Source organism: Lissotriton helveticus, chromosome 12 (genome assembly GCF_964261635.1).
Source record: "Lissotriton helveticus chromosome 12, aLisHel1.1, whole genome shotgun sequence".
NCBI classification, from domain to species: Eukaryota; Metazoa; Chordata; class Amphibia; order Caudata; family Salamandridae; genus Lissotriton; species Lissotriton helveticus.
The window spans coordinates 265,881,518-265,899,184 of record NC_136073.1 but is presented as its reverse complement, the minus strand read 5'-3'; the positions used below and the strand labels follow the sequence as shown (position 1 = coordinate 265,899,184).

At 45.9% G+C, this 17,667-nt stretch overlaps 1 protein-coding gene across 9 annotated transcripts in view; it reads right to left on the bottom strand.

The window, feature by feature from the left end:
- Nucleotides 1–17,667, bottom strand: part of LOC144798737 (uncharacterized) — a 1,654,679-nt gene that overhangs the window by 13,766 nt on the left and 1,623,246 nt on the right. For all 9 annotated transcript variants that reach the window (XM_078669761.1, XM_078669751.1, XM_078669755.1 and 6 more), the window contains one exon: nucleotides 11,510–11,638. In XM_078669761.1, the coding sequence (XP_078525887.1) occupies nucleotides 11,510–11,638 (129 nt within the window). The remainder of the gene's footprint in view (nucleotides 1–11,509; nucleotides 11,639–17,667) is intronic.

Genomic DNA, 17,667 nt, shown 5'->3' with positions numbered 1-17,667 from the left:
ATTCTATCTGAGAGGTAGGAAATTCCAAGCACTTCACGGCAGGAAAAGTGTGGGCAACTCTGTGGAATGGACAATTATTGTCAGCAAAATGTGTTTTCTTCAATGTGCAGTGCAGTGAATCTGGGTTAATGTACGCCTAGACACCTGCAATATAGCAAGGAACAGGGACACATTTAGATTGATATTGATATTGCATCATATGCTGGATGAAGGAGAACTCATTAAAAATCAATTTTATTTATTTATTTAGTTTATAGTTTTATAGAGCGCGAACCAGACCCGTGAGGGTATCAGAGCGCTTTACAGTATTAAGGGTGGTGTACAAAGCAAGGGAAGGGAGGGATCAATTGGGTAAAATAGGGGATACATAATGCAAGGAAACACGTAGTCTAAAATCCAGGCTACATGTTGGAAGGAAATTAAAACAGGTAGATACATTGTACAAGGAGGTACATAGTCTCAACTCTTGGGGGAATACCGAGGAGAGCAGGAATCGGTATCGTCCATAGAAATATAATAATGTAACGTGTTCATTAGGCGAGGTATTTACCCATTAAGAAGGTTTTGATCTCCTTCTTAAAGTGTGCCAAGGACGGAAGTCTTCTGATGGCGGGTGGGAGAGAGTTCCAGATCCTTGGCGCAGCTCCAGTGAAGGCCCGATTGTTGGTTTTTTTTTCTTCGGAAAAGTGCAGGTTGCAGCAGTAGGTCTTTGGCAGAGCGAGAGTTTCTGGAACCTCCTGATATCACGAGTTTTTGTGCCAGGAATGTAGGGGAGTTGTTATAAAGAGCTTTGTGAGTAATGCAGGCCAGTTTAAATTGGATTCTGGCCTCTAGAGGTAGCCAGTTCAGCGCTTTGAGGTGGGGAGAGATGTGTTCAAATTTCTTTGAGCCGATTAGTAGTCTGTCGGTGGTGTTGAGGCAGACTTTCAATGAGGCCAGAGATTTCCTGGGTAGCCCTGCAAGAGTAGAGCATCCATATTCTAATCTGGAAATGACTAGTCCCTGTACTGCCGTTTTAAGGTCGGACACATCGAGGAAGTGTTTTAGGTTTCTTAGGTAACTCAGGTGGAATCTAGCCATTTTGGCCATCTAGTTTATATGGCCAAGCATTTTCAGGCTGCCGTCCAGGGTTATTCCAAGGGATTTTGCCGAGTCAACAATGGTAGGAGGGCAGTTTAGTGCTGAGATGGTCTTGATCCATCCTTGGATGTCTGGATTGGGTTTGGGTGGAGAGATCAGAAGGAATGCAGTTTTATTTGCGTTGAGTTTAAGCTGGTTGGCAGTGAGCCAGTGGACTGTCAGCTTCAAGGCCTAATTCAGGGAGAAAATGTCCTCAGGGGAAGAAATTTTGATGTAGATTTGTGTATTGTCGGCGTACATATGGTAGAAGATATTGGCGGCACGTAGAATCTCAGTGAGGGGTTCATGGTAAAGGTTGAAGAGGGTAAGGGAGAGGGTTGATCCTTGGGGGACTCCAACCATAACCGGAGAGGGGGCGGATAGATTACCGTTGATGAGGACTTTCTGTGAGCGGTTTTGGAGGAAGGATCTAAACCATTCAAGGACAGCGCCCTCCAACCCCATCCTGAGTTTGAGGCGTTCAAGGAGAAATTGATGGTTAACCTTGTCGAAGGCAGAATAAAGGTCTAGGAGGATTAGGAGATAGGATTTGCCTTGGTTGAGGGCTTGGAGAGCGTCATCTACAATGTGGAGGAGGGTGGTTTCCGTGCTGTGTCCCGATCTGAACCCAGATTGGAAGTGATCTAACAGACAGGTGAAATTTGTTGATGTGTAGGCTCAGTTGCTGTTGCACACATTTTTCCAGAACTTTGGCTAGGAGTGGGATATTAGATATGGGTCTATAGTTCTCAGCAGAAGCAGAGTCCAGGTTTTTTTTTTTTAGGATGGGGACAACTTGGACAGCTCACAACGCGCTGCCAGTTTCTCGTGATCAGGGTTCTTGGTGTCTCTAACCCATCGTTTGTGAATCACGGGTTGAGGTGTCCATATCTTGTGGGTGCTGGGCAGGAGGAAGGTGATGGCGTGGTGGTCAGACCAATCACAAGGGTCAATGGAGAAAAGTTTGACCACTGCTTCTTTAGCAATGATCCGGTCTAGGGTGGCACCTTTAGAATGAGTAGGGAGGGAGCAGGCTTGGGTAAGGGCTTGATCGTCCAAGCCGTCTCTAATGGCAATGACCTGAGGATCCTTAGGGTCGTTCCAATGCAAGTTGAAATCGCCAAGGTAAATGTCATTAGAGTTTGGAGAAATCTTGGCTGTGATGATTTCCATGAGGAGGTCCGTAAAGGTGTCGTTCTTGCCTGGGGGGTGGTAAAAGATGTGTAGTTTGCACAGCTGTGAGGTGTTGTTGGAGATGGAGAGTGCGAGGTGTTCGCAGGAGTCTGTAGGGTCCACCAGCAGTTCCGTAACAAGGAGGTTGGAGCGGTAGATGCAGGCAATGCCACCCCCCCCATTTTTTCTTTGAGTGCCTGTCCATCCTTACGACGTTATAGTTGGGTGGGACTAGGAGGTCTATGTAGAGAGATGAGGATTCCTTGAGCCAAGATTCTGTCAAAATCGCTGGGTCCGATTTGTGTCTCAGGATGAGGTCGGCGACATCAGATGCATGTTTTACAGCTGACCGGCAATTTATTAGGAGGCCGGCTAGGGACGGGCCGGAGTGAGTGTCAAGGGTAGAAGCAGAGATGGAAACTCTAGCAAGGTTGCTATTTACCACCCCTCTGGTGCGGAGGGTAGCAGATCTGTTAGAGTTAGATGCAACTGTGACGATAGGGAGTACTTCCCTCTGGTCTGAGGGGCATGGGGTGGTCAAAGCAGAGCCGTAACCACTGAGGAGGTCAGCCACTTCTTCCTCCGAGAGTTCTGAGGAATTAGGCGTGCCAGGGGTGGGATTGTAGGTGCGGAGGAGAGCAAGAATTTCATCCTCCGAGAGGTGGCAGGGTGCTTGCGGGGGCGCAGGTGTCTAAGGGAAAGTGGTTGGGGGTGAAGGAGGGGCTTTGTGACGGGGATGTGGGTAGCGTTCTGCCAGAGCCAGAGATTGGAGAAGGAGAGTTCGGTGATGGGAAGAAGGTGCTTTAGGTCCAGAATGGAATTGTGGATGCCCAGGGTTAATTCTGTGGCTCTGCGGTGCAGATTATCAATGTCTCTAAAGAGGTAGGATCAGGCCGGCAGGGGGCCAGTGGCAATGGAGTGGGCCTGATAGAGTGTGCTGGTAGCCTAGCGGTGGATTTAGGCGGGCCGAGGGCCGGCTGCTGGCGCGCTATTCCAACGGAGTGAGGGAGGGCTAGGTCCATTGGTGTCGTTATGAGAGGGAAAATCTTGTGGGCAAGGGGTCGAAAGGGGGGGAGCAATTTCGTCTGACTGGGTGTGTGGCCTAGTGGTGGGGCTGGCTCGACCAAAGTTCTGGGCTGTATTGAGAGTTTCCATACCAGTGTGGTGGGCCCTGGTAGGAGTTTCCGTAACCTGGAGTGCAGGAAGATTTCGCGGGCAGAAGGTTGAGTGTTTAGATACGCTGCTGAGGGTATGTGCTGGATGCGTGATAGCGGGGCTGGGTTGGCATGTGAAGTGGACCCTAGGGGGAGCTTCAGAAGCCAACGGAGCGGAGATCGCTTGAAAGTCCAAGTTCGGTGGTGTGAGCGCGCAGTGGTTGGCATGCGTTGGTGACAGGGTGTCAGGGCCGGGATGCCCAGTGACGAGGTCACTTGCAGGAGTGTTTGGTGCGTGGCAAGACACACTAGGCGGATTGGGAGCGAGGTGGAGCGGCGGGAGCGTGGACTGAGACGCGTCCCCTGCTCCAGTCAAAATGGCTAAAAATCTGGAGGTCCTCTTTGACAAGGGCCTGTCTTTTGACGCCCAGGTGAACAGAACAGTCAGTACCTGCTTTCACATCCTCAAAATGTTGAAGAACGTTTTGCCGTATATCCCTTCGGAGCTATATCGGCCCACCATCATTGCACTAGTCACCTCCCGGTTAGACTACTGCAATGCTCTGTACCTTAATATCAGCACAGGTTCCCTGAACAAGGTCCAGGTGGTGCAAAACTTTGCGGCAAGGCTGATTCTTAACATCCCAAAACACCAGTCTGCCAGGGAAGGAATCCGTGCCTTGCACTAGCTTCCCATCAGGAAGCGCATCCCCTTCAAGGTTCTGAACTTGGTATACAAAGCTATGCATAGCAAAGGCTCACCACACCTTAAAACCATGTTTCAGCGGTACACTCCAGGGAGAGCCTTGAGATCTTCCACTCTTAAAAAACTTGTTTCTCCCAGATTTCGCAGGTCTAAATGGGGTGGCTGCTCATTCTCTGTGGCGGCCGCTAAACTTTGGAACTCTCTGCCCCCTTCTATCACCACAGTTGACTCGCTTCCGGTCTTCAAGAAACTTCTGAAGACCTGGCTCTTTGCCTCCTAGCTGGCTGTTGCTAGTCTTTCTTCTTTTCTGTTCGCCTAGCGCCCGACACCTTTTGTTTTTACTGCGCTCTATAAATACTCTCCTATCCTTATCGTATACAGCATGTACTTCTTTGCCTAGTTTATTTCCGAAATTAATTAAACAAGAAAAGGAATGTTTAAAGACCCTTCTTTTTAATTTGATTAAGTCTTTCTAAGACAACGTGCTATCGAAAACCACTCCTGAATATGAGAAGGTCTAAACTTTTACTAAGTGATGATCACTTATGATAAAGCTTCTTGATTTGACCGATTTTTAACTAGTAACCATAACATCGCTTTATTAAAGTGGGTAGTAAGGTCCTTGCCATTTATATACGTTACAAAGCCATCAAATGATGTTTTCAAGAAATTAGCTGTCAATAAAATAGTGTCATTTGTGAATAGGAGGAAAGTCAAACTTTGAAAAGACTCTGGAGAAACAGCCAGAAGAGCAGTAAACCTAAAGATCACAATACTATTTACAATTTAAACTTACCCAAAGTAAACCAACCTGAAAGACTATGTAGGCGAAAATGGTGTGAGGTTCCCAGGTGAACTAGTTGACTGATTACCATATTGTTTCATTTTTTAAATGGATGCTAAGTCTCTGACAACTGTAAGTAAACACAATGTCTGTGATCGATGTAAAGGGCCTTAACCAACACGGATGCTGGAACACGTTGACTGAGAGAATCAAGGAAGGGTGGATCATCCACGCCTCTATTCCAGTATAAAACCAGATGTCCCTGGACCAGTACCCCTCCTCAGCCCTACTCCTGATTTCAACATTACAGGGATTCATTACTTTTTTAAATTGCGAAAACTAGTATCACTGATTCTCTGAGAGGTCTTCCAGAAGTTTATATGTTGTTGCTTCCCCAGAAAAATAGTTACTTTGCTGGAGAAGTGGTTACATTTCTACATATTAAATTTCACTTGATCTTTAGTATAGGAAACTGCTGTCCCCCATATCAGGATATGAGCAGACAGTGGTTGTAGCGAGATGACTCTACTTTCTGATTTTGGATAGTTTTACATCCACGTGGGAAGGCTACGTACTCCCTCTTCCAAACAGAAATGTGTGCAGTCCATTGTAAATGTGATCTCCTAATGTCTTCCTGCCTTTGTTTTGAATATAGGGGCCACATGGGTGTGTGCATGAAGGAACAATGTACCCCCTTTCATAAGTCAATTTTTGTCTAGCCCCGAGATATATGTTGGCATTAAGATCAGTTGTTAATAATGCCAGGTAGGTATTCTATCCATTTCCCCAGCCTTGCCCAATACACAGATGCTGCCATACATACTTCCTACCTGCGAAGAATACTGTAGCTAAGTGTAGTCACTGTAGCTAAGTGTAGTGAGCATCTGGGGTTGACATTCAGAATTACAAAGAAGAAGTAGAGAAGCGTCTGTGTTTGCCTTTGTTGAACTGAGCAGGATCTGCTGACTCTGTGAGCTTCATTCGATCACACTAGCAAGGGACAGGGGAAAGCTCCAACTGCAACTCCCTTTTTATGAGGTAAATGGTGATAGGTCAAGGGTACAGCAATTGCTCACACCCAGACTATGAGATGTGCTCCTCCCACGTGTGCCATGATTTGATCAAGTACAAGAGCTGCTGCTTCAGCAAAAGCATATATTTTGACTGAGAACTCTGCAGAGAGTATTGTAAATGCCTTCATTAACTATGGGTTTTGATACACTAGCAGCCACTTCTATTATTGGCTTATTCATTATCATGGAGCTGGACAATCACAAAATAGATATATCACAAAAGGAGGTGCTCTTGCATTTGGTTGGATCGTTCATATGGGTGACAGTAGATTAGCCAATTGAGATACCTCTAACTGCTGCATCATCTGAATAGAAGTCTGTGTCTGAGACCAGCATTTGAGTTGACTGTTGATTTTTAAAAAAATGAGTTCACCTGCACAGAGGACTGAGTAAACCAGTAATAGTATGCATTATTGCTATGTTCATTGGCAGCCAAGGAAAGGCTCTAGGATAGTGTAAAGTCTTTGGCAGCTAATCATAGAGAGAAGAAAGGAGACTGTCTTGAGTGCAGAGAATTGGCTGGGACTCCTAATTCAGATCCACAAAGCCCAAATTCTTTGAGCCTATCGTGAGGAATGGGCAGCCGCTTGTGAAAGGGGTGCTCATTCCAAGACTATAATGTTGCTCCAGGCTAGTCTGACCAACATGAAGCTGCTTCTTCCCACATAGCCCTGTAAGGGAGTTCTGCCTGTGCCTTTCATCAGTGTTGAAGACAAAACCAACAAAAGAACTCAAGAAGAATCTGTAGCAAGCCTCTTAATTTATTACAAGCTGACCAAGGTGCTCTTCCTTCTCTGTGGCTGGCACAATGACTGTTCTATCTCATGAGGAACATTTGTGTCCTGACGATCCAGGTTGCCACAGGATGCCAAACTGTGAAGATAGTACTGAAGACTTAGGTTCCAGGACACTGAAGCTTCATGACCCCGCTAGGAAAGAAATTGCTCTCACATGTGAAATTACTGACCGGCTAAAATGGGATGGGAACAGCTGATGTTTGTGTGGTAGCTTTGCTTGTGATCTGGTGTGGCTTTCCCATTAGAGACTATGTCTCCTCCTCACACACACCCCCAGCTGTACCCAAATCACATCAGCATGTATCTGGCACCAAGGATTGTGGTTGCCTAACAGCCACCCTCATGATCACCTGATGGCACTGGTACACAATGCCCTAACCAACTAAAGAAGCCTTCAGCTGCTGTATGCGTATCCATTTGAAAACGTTTCTTAGTGTTTCATATAAGAGACTGAGCACTGTGCCTTCCACTATTAGGGTAGCATGTACACAGAACAGTATGAGAATAAACGGCAATAAGATAACATTCAGTGGAGATATAATTTGGATTGCATTGTTCACCTTGATGACCCTATCATATACAGTACTATTCTTTTTCTATAAATGCACACATAGAACTGAATGAATGAATTATTAGTTTTGTTAAGGTCAACGATGGCCCGGAGGCATCTTGGCGCTACGCGAGATAAGGAGATGGGAAACTTAGTTGTTGAATTACTGGGCAAAGAGTTAGGTTTTCAGTGATTTCCTGTATAGAGAAAGAGCTGCTTTGAGATCATAAGGAAGACGGCTTAAATGTAATGCTGTGGACCTGAAGAAGCTTCTGACACCCTAGGAGGATCGTTTGAAGAATGGCATCACCAAATGCTAGGCGGACCTAGGGAATAGAGTTCTGCCAGGCATGGACCACCTCAAATTTTTCTTGAAGTAGGAAGGGCCCTGCCCATGAAGGGTCTTATACGCTGTGCATAGGGTCTTGAAGATGATGTGTTGTTTAACTGGCAGCCAGTGCCGTTTCCTTACAGCCATTTTTACAGAATGAAATTTCAGAATTTTCATGAGGAATCACGCAGCAGCTTATTGAAGAATTTGGTGTTTCCTTAGGAAACCCTTGGGTAGATCTGGGTAAAAATTGTTACAAGAATCCAGCCTTGTCTGAACAAGTGTGATGACCACAGTTTTTAGAAGATCAAAGGATATGAATTTTTCGATGTTTTAAAATCACTCTGAGAGCATAAAAAGGGGATGAGGTGATCATATTCACCTGAGTTTTGTATTTCAGGCTATTGTCCAAAAGTACCCCAAGATTTCTTTACCTTCGGGATGGGTGTGGGAAGTCTTCCAAGATCCGATGGCCACCACCCCGAGGAGCAAAATGACGGGTTATTCCCAAAAAGAATAACCTCCATCTTTGAGGAGTTCAGTTTCAAACAACTGCAGTCCATTCACTTACTTACCACACTCATACAGTTCCTAAAACGGTAACAGGAGTGGAGATCATTTTTTAAAGCGAGACTACTAGCTGCGTATCATCAACATATGATGCTAATGATAGACCTGATGATTTTATGAGTTTAACCAGAGGTGTTACATACAAGTTGAACACATTTGAGCTCGACAATGAACCCTGAAGGACTCCACAAGGTAGGGAAAATGATTCTGAAATGAACTCTCCTAAGAACACTGATTGTCGTTGTCCCTAGAGGAAGGACTGCAATAGGGCCAGTGCTTGACCATCTATCACGAGGCTTAGAATATTGTCAACTGAAAGATTGTAGTTGACTGTATCAAATGCTGCTTAAAGATCTAACAGGATGAGGGCAGCATTTCTGCTCCTGTTTAGTGGCCACTGATAGCGCTGATTCTGTACTATGGCCTTGGCTAAAGCTAAACTATGTGTTGTTGAGGAGATGGTTCTCATCCATGAACAAGATAAATTGCTCCTCACCAGCTTCTCCATCAGTTTGGGTGGATAGGGGAGTCTGGAGATTGGACGATAGTTATTCAGATCCATGGCAACAAAATTGCCTTTTTTTACAGAGGGTGAACTGAGGCTGACTTCCAACAAGTGGGAAAGATGCCAGTCTTGAATAAAGAACTGGGATGTCTACGTTTTGCATGTTAATCTTAGGTTCACTGCAGCTCAATTCCTAAACCTAGAACCTTCTCTAGATGTAAGCTTGGATTGTCTAAACTTGTCTAATACACTAAAAGTCAAAGCCCAAAATGGGAGTTCTTAGCTTTTCTGTCAGTTGCATAGTAGCCCAAAGTCCCCTAGTCCAGAGGGGTGAAAACCCAGTCACCCAAACGCTACACATTACACTGTCAATGACTTTAAATGGAAAACTCGTGAGAGACGGATACTAGAAACCATAAACCTCTGCATCTACATGGCTGCCGACTCCCCTGTTCATGTCTCCTCTTTTCATTATTATAGACCGAACCAGCTCTGTCTATACACAATTCATATGTTACCCTCACTCACTAATATGCCCACACAATAGTATTCCCTTTTCATTTCTATTGATTCTTTACTCTCCTCTTTTCAGTGTGTTTGAGCCTTCATCATTGACTGCTTACTGCATTATCCAGTAGCTATGAAATATTTAGACATATATAGACACTATTTGTTTCTCAGTTTACCCGTATTTGCAAATCGTTGTGCCACCTTGCTTTTGGGTCACTTGTTACAATGTGCTTTTCACATGTTGCAATTCTGTTTTGTTGTCTTTTGTTTACATTTTTTTATTTGGAGTTTTACTTTTCATGGTAGATCGTTATACTTTTTTATTAAGACAAGATGACAGTGTATACAGGCAGTCAGATGATATCAGTGCATTATGGAACAATAATCCCATCATATAACTTATAGCACAAGTAAGAAACAACAAAATGACATGGATACTACACCTCCAGTGGACTAGTGCGAGTATTGGTAGGCTGACTAGTGCCTGGTGCCTGTATATGTGGGTTTCCGCGAGGACGCTGGTTGATATTCAGTCCCCCACTCTATCCCTGTACACCTCTTTGGTTAATGGCCATTTTTGTGTTCCCAATATATATGAGCTGACTCTGAGGATGTCGGGGGTAAACGTAGAACAGTTAACTGAGGGGGAGGTGAGGGGAGATAGGAGGGGGTCGGGGAGCCTACGAATTGTATTGTGGTAGGCATCTATTTTGTGGTCGGTTTGTCCACGAAGTATTGGTGGCATCAGTAGCGGGGGAAGAGAGATGTCCAAAGGGGGCTGCATCTCGCAACACGAGCCGGGGCACTAGTCTGGTGGGACCCTATTATACGGTCGGCCCTTCATCTCACATGATTATTACATGATGGCATTTGCTTGTGCAATCGGGGACTGGGGTGGAGTCTGGGATTGGGATTGTGTAGCCCTGGGTGAGTCACCTAGTGTTGTCCCTTGTGTAAACTGGAACAGGAGTTGTGTACATTCCATGGAGATGGGATGTTTTCGAATCCCCTTCACCTCCTCATCTCTCAGTGTTTCTTCCTCTGCTGCCCCCCATTTTCTAACAGCGCCTATCCAGGCTGTCTCAGGGGGCCCTACCGGTGCTCTCCAATGCATGGCTATTCCCCGTTTCGCCAGGAGCATGGCCAAGGACGCGAACCTGCACTGATGTTGCAATTCTGTTAGAAATTACCTCAAGGAAGAGTTGGTCTTATGCACCTCATTAATTTGCATTTGCCTAGTTCTCTTACAAACACCTGTCGATGATCTTGAGCCTCTGCATAACAAGCCTTGCTCATGAAATCACGTACCTCTATTTTGATGAACTTAGCATATTACGTTTCTTTAGGACCTTTTAAGCTTCTTCCCTTGCTATTTGTTAAAGAGTTTGATTGATGGCAGCTCCACCTCCAGTTATCATATTGCCCTGGTGATGGTCGATTCGAATTCACGGCAGTAGGGGTTGATACTTTGACTTCTTCTTGCTATCAGAATATCTAAACATTCAAGATTAGAACTGCTCATTGTAATTAGAGAGGAACATTCTGTTCATTATTTAGGTCAGTTCTCCTCCATTGATGCTCTGCAACAGGGTCCATTATTTTAAATATATGCATATGACCTATAAAACAAATCCATGCTGGACAAATATGTTTGCCCTATATACCTTGATTCAATATGGACTATCTCACCGCCCTGTTTGTGTATAAGAAACCTCTTTGAATGTCAAAGTAACACAAAAATATGCACAAATGTCTCCCTGAGGCAGTAAAAATGTAAGGAATTAATTTTAAAGAAGGCAAGGTTGCCCAGATCTTCTTTAAGAGATTAAGAGAAGATGGAAGGTCACTTAATAAAGCCTTGGAGCAACTGAGACCATGTCAGGTGGCCCCATAATAATGAGAAAGGCTGTTGGGGTATCTAGGGACTGAGAAGAAACCAGAACAAAGGTCTTATGGTGAACTATTTAGCAAAGGGAGGAATACAGGACAATATGGTGACCTGGTTAGGAACAACAGGAACCCGGGTTATTACAACAACACAATGGCACGTAGGTTTTGAACACATTTGTACACATCTTTACTGGGATTTTTCATTGGCAAAATGGGAGTGTTACATACACTTACCACGGGGGACTATGACTCCTTGTTTTCTCAGTGCACTAACAACATGTTGAATGCCCACTTCTCTTTTGGGTATAACAGGTATTGTAGGATATAAGTTTCTTCATGTGATTTACCTTGATCTTTACTGGTTTGGTAGACAAAAGATAAGGTATCGGTTCTGAGGAACTTGGGTGAATCTGAATGTCCAGATTGGAGTGAGGGAAACCTCTGCCTTCTCCAGAAGTTTGCTGAAACATCGACATCTGTAAAGACACCAATCTCAATTAATTTGACTCGTTCTTCCTCTCTTGTATTGCAACACAATGCATTTCAGAGAAGCAATTGATGTGCCACCTGAGAGAAATAGTGTTAAATTGCGCACAAAAGTAGCACCAATAGCTTCCTGATCACTCTCAGCAGGTCATGCAATACCATACTAGCATTTAAATACTTAATTCAAGTGGTAAAGATAATCAGCAGGAGATTCACCTTTATTCGGTTTACAATTACTAATCGTGGTCCAATCATTTTTGAGAGGATATTATTTCAGGACTCTATCCAGGACACCAGCATTTGTCAGGGACTCTGGCAAGGATTGGCGGCAGGGAAAACAAAGTAGGCAGAATATTGGGTATAAAGCTGCCTAAGATCACACAGATTTAATTTACAACAAGGGGTGGTGATGGACAGAGTCTCTGAATTAAGCAGAGTACTCTCACCCAGTCAAGAGATCAGGGCTAGATCCAACACCGTTTTTTAGCTCATTGCACCATCCCAGTTTCAGAACCTGGCTGTATGCAAATTAGTCTGTCCCTGGCCCAGTGCATCATGGGAACAGGGCAGACCAGACTACAAAAGCCAATTCTTACACTGGGAAGGAAACAAGCTTCCGGGGACCGGTTTCTGCCATTTCAGGCGTCTTCGGCCCGGCTTGCTTGAATCCTGATGGTGCAATGAGCAAGGGACTCACATCTGAGTATACCCTTCCACTCTTAGGGTGGACAAAATAATTTACAACAAGGGGTGGTGATGGACAGAGTCTCTGAATTAAGCAGAGTACTCTCACCCAGTCAAGAGATCAGGGCTAGATCCAACACCGTTTTTTAGCTCATTGCACCATCCCAGTTTCAGAACCTGGCTGTATGCAAATTAGTCTGTCCCTGGCCCAGTGCATCATGGGAACAGGGCAGACCAGACTACAAAAGCCAATTCTTACACTGGGAAGGAAACAAGCTTCCGGGGACCGGTTTCTGCCATTTCAGGCGTCTTCGGCCCGGCTTGCTTGAATCCTGATGGTGCAATGAGCAAGGGACTCACATCTGAGTATACCCTTCCACTCTTAGGGTGGACAAAATAATTTACAACAAGGGGTGGTGATGGACAGAGTCTCTGAATTAAGCAGAGTACTCTCACCCAGTCAAGAGATCAGGGCTAGATCCAACACCGTTTTTTAGCTCATTGCACCATCCCAGTTTCAGAACCTGGCTGTATGCAAATTAGTCTGTCCCTGGCCCAGTGCATCATGGGAACAGGGCAGACCAGACTACAAAAGCCAATTCTTACACTGGGAAGGAAACAAGCTTCCGGGGACCGGTTTCTGCCATTTCAGGCGTCTTCGGCCCGGCTTGCTTGAATCCTGATGGTGCAATGAGCAAGGGACTCACATCTGAGTATACCCTTCCACTCTTAGGGTGGACAAAATAATTTACAACAAGGGGTGGTGATGGACAGAGTCTCTGAATTAAGCAGAGTACTCTCACCCAGTCAAGAGATCAGGGCTAGATCCAACACCGTTTTTTAGCTCATTGCACCATCCCAGTTTCAGAACCTGGCTGTATGCAAATTAGTCTGTCCCTGGCCCAGTGCATCATGGGAACAGGGCAGACCAGACTACAAAAGCCAATTCTTACACTGGGAAGGAAACAAGCTTCCGGGGACCGGTTTCTGCCATTTCAGGCGTCTTCGGCCCGGCTTGCTTGAATCCTGATGGTGCAATGAGCAAGGGACTCACATCTGAGTATACCCTTCCACTCTTAGGGTGGACAAAATAATTTACAACAAGGGGTGGTGATGGACAGAGTCTCTGAATTAAGCAGAGTACTCTCACCCAGTCAAGAGATCAGGGCTAGATCCAACACCGTTTTTTAGCTCATTGCACCATCCCAGTTTCAGAACCTGGCTGTATGCAAATTAGTCTGTCCCTGGCCCAGTGCATCATGGGAACAGGGCAGACCAGACTACAAAAGCCAATTCTTACACTGGGAAGGAAACAAGCTTCCGGGGACCGGTTTCTGCCATTTCAGGCGTCTTCGGCCCGGCTTGCTTGAATCCTGATGGTGCAATGAGCAAGGGACTCACATCTGAGTATACCCTTCCACTCTTAGGGTGGACAAAATAATTTACAACAAGGGGTGGTGATGGACAGAGTCTCTGAATTAAGCAGAGTACTCTCACCCAGTCAAGAGATCAGGGCTAGATCCAACACCGTTTTTTAGCTCATTGCACCATCCCAGTTTCAGAACCTGGCTGTATGCAAATTAGTCTGTCCCTGGCCCAGTGCATCATGGGAACAGGGCAGACCAGACTACAAAAGCCAATTCTTACACTGGGAAGGAAACAAGCTTCCGGGGACCGGTTTCTGCCATTTCAGGCGTCTTCGGCCCGGCTTGCTTGAATCCTGATGGTGCAATGAGCAAGGGACTCACATCTGAGTATACCCTTCCACTCTTAGGGTGGACAAATTAATTTACAACAAGGGGTGGTGATGGACAGAGTCTCTGAATTAAGCAGAGTACTCTCACCCAGTCAAGAGATCAGGGCTAGATCCAACACCGTTTTTTAGCTCATTGCACCATCCCAGTTTCAGAACCTGGCTGTATGCAAATTAGTCTGTCCCTGGCCCAGTGCATCATGGGAACAGGGCAGACCAGACTACAAAAGCCAATTCTTACACTGGGAAGGAAACAAGCTTCCGGGGACCGGTTTCTGCCATTTCAGGCGTCTTCGGCCCGGCTTGCTTGAATCCTGATGGTGCAATGAGCAAGGGACTCACATCTGAGTATACCCTTCCACTCTTAGGGTGGACAAAATAATTTACAACAAGGGGTGGTGATGGACAGAGTCTCTGAATTAAGCAGAGTACTCTCACCCAGTCAAGAGATCAGGGCTAGATCCAACACCGTTTTTTAGCTCATTGCACCATCCCAGTTTCAGAACCTGGCTGTATGCAAATTAGTCTGTCCCTGGCCCAGTGCATCATGGGAACAGGGCAGACCAGACTACAAAAGCCAATTCTTACACTGGGAAGGAAACAAGCTTCCGGGTGATGGATCAAGCCCTGATCTTTGGACTGGGTAAGAGTGGTCTGCTTAATTCAGACACTCTGTTCATCACCACCCCCTTTTCTAAGATCACACAGAGACAGAGGAGAAAGGGAATCCAAAGAGGAAGCTCTGTCCTTTATTTTGAGCAACAATACAGAACGTCGAGGGGGGTTTCTAAAAGGTATTTTGTTTGTGACAGACTCACAAGGACATGTTTTTACTTACCGAACAGTGGGACACCCACTTGGGTTATAATTGTATATCAAACTACATGCTCCATAATACTGTGCAGGAACTGCTCATGTGAATCCAATAAAAGGAGCTGGTTGAATCAAAGCAAACATGGTGGTTTGAATGTTTCATTTGCACTGTTACGTGCCAGCCTGTGAACAAGGATGGTTTTTCATCTGAAATGCGTTAGGCTCAATGCCAGTTCCAGAAGATATGAGCCTGTCATGTGCCCGGATTCCCGATGTGAGTGCAGGCTTTGTCCTTTGGACAAGCACTGAAACTTTTCAGACACTCACCCCCAGTAACAGATCTGGCGTTAATCCAGCATCGTTCTTTAGCTCACTTCGCCACCCCAGTTCAGACACAGCTATATGCAAATCGGTCTTGACCCTGTGCCTCATGGGAACAGTCCAGCCCAACCTGCCATGCCAGGTTTCCCTGGACTCGAAACAAGCATCCTAGGACCGGTTTCGGGGTAACACCCTTCATCAGCCAGGCTAACTTGAATCCAGGGCAAAATGAGCAAGTCACCCACGTCTGGGCATACTATGCCAACTTAGGGTAAACAAAGCAAACACAAGGAGATGATGGACGGAGCGCTGAAACTTTTCAGACACTCCCCCCCAGTTACAGATCTGGGTTGAATTCATCATCATTCTTTAGCTCACTTTGCCACCTCAGTTCAGACCCAGCTATATGCAAATCAGTCTTGACCCTGTGCCTCATGGGAACAGTCCAGCCCGAACTGCCAAGCCAGGTCTTCCCTGAACAGGAAACAAGCATCTTGGGACTGGTTTCTAGGTAACACCCTTCATCACCCAGGCTAAGCTTGAATCCAGTGGCAAAGAGAGCAAGGGACCCACCTCTGGGCATACCTTGCCAACTTAGGGCGAACAAAGCAAACACAAGGAGATGATGGAATGAGCACTGAAACTTTTCAGACACTCACCCCCAGTCACAGATCTGGGTTTAATCCATCATCGTTCTTTAGCTCACTATGCCGCCCCAGGTCTCCAGTAGGTAGTTATAGCTAGGACCTGGTTTCCATAGGAAAAGTGTTTTTGACTTTCCTATATCTTTGGCGTCGTTTGAGGAATCTTTAAGAAATCTTCCCAAACCGTGCCCTGTGATTCTTGATGTGTATGGAAAGTTTCGGGGTGATCCGTTAAGCAGGGGCTGAGAAAAAGGGGGGGGGGTTTAAAAAACGTGCATTTCCCATGTTAATTCCCATAGGAACTTTAGACACCGCTACAGCCCGAACCGCTGAATGGAATGACACCAAATATTTCAGAAAGGTAGCTGTTGGTCCAGAAAGCCCCCTTTTTAGGTCGAGCCTAGCGCAGCGCGCATGTGCTGCTCTGCTCGACTGTATGTAAGGGGCTTCCGAAAGCTCACCACGCGCTTGTGGTCAGCTTTCGTTACAGGCTATTGGGCTTTGAGAGCGTCTTTCTAAGAAAGACAGCACACAATTGGGCACTTCGGGTGCATGTCCCGCCTTTGCTCCGCCCACAGCCTATTGCTTGTGGTTACTCCGCACAGAACACATCTGTTTTCAATTATCGTGCCCAGACACGGGCACGATAATTGAAAACAGATCGCTCGCTGTGTCGTGCGCACCACTCGCGCACTTGTTTAGCCTTCACATCAATATCAGAAGAAAGAAAAACATACCAGGGAACAGACCCATCAATGTAAAGAAATGACTAAAAACTGAATAATCTTCAATGTTTTGCTAACCGGTGTCACAGCTATACCGAGAACCGTATCTCATGGCCGCAGACCCATGAATCACCTGGAAGCGGGGTGCCTTGCAGCCCACTTCAAGCACACATTTATCAGAAATGCATTATAAAAAGAAGCTGAATATGTTTCATGCACAGATTCTTCCCCTTGGCTCCTCGCGGACACTGAGGCAACCAGGAGAGCTGTCACCCAGCCGTGCGAAGCAAACCCCACTGCGTTTCATCTCACACGCTAGAAAGAATTATGGTTTTAGAACTACAGACAGCAGGTAGTAGAGCTAAACCTGTGTTGAGAGACTCGGCTCCACTGAGCTTTACTGAAATAAAATGGCCTCTTGATCATTTTACAAGGGGTGTGGGAGGGTCTGGGGTCGTGAAGGACGAGTTTCCGTCTCTAACCTGGCACTTTATTTGTTAATTCAGTGCAGGAGTAACAAAGCATGAATAACGTAATGTCAGCCTTCAGGAGTTCTTCCACCAGAGGGTGTGTGCGACCAACTGACAATAGTGCCGTCGGTCTCCTCGCAGCGCTGTGACGACGGTGTGGCATTTCTCTCCAGTGGGCACAATCTACCCAGCGTGTGAATTCAAAACCTCTGTTATTGCACTGACAGGCTTCCTAAAATATAAAACCCTGCTATGAAAAAAGAAGAGAATGAATGGCCATATTTCCGGAATGTTTGTACTTGCATGACGGCGATGAAATAAAAACGTGCACGCAGCATTTGCGCTGAGGCCTCGGAGTGGGCAACAACATGCGCGCATTATTGTGATTTAGATTCCGTTTTTGCTCGTTTTGCAATGTTAACCTCAGAGGGCTAAAAGACGGGCCACAGCTGCTAGAATATGAGCCAGTGAACCTAGATTTTGTCAGATGTTTCTGACAGCTGTCCCGAGGCGCACAGCGATGCTGTCTGGAACCAGCCACAGGGGCAACAACTGCCCATCCCTCCTGCCCAGTTATTCTTTACCACGGCAGTTGTGCCCTCCTTCTGG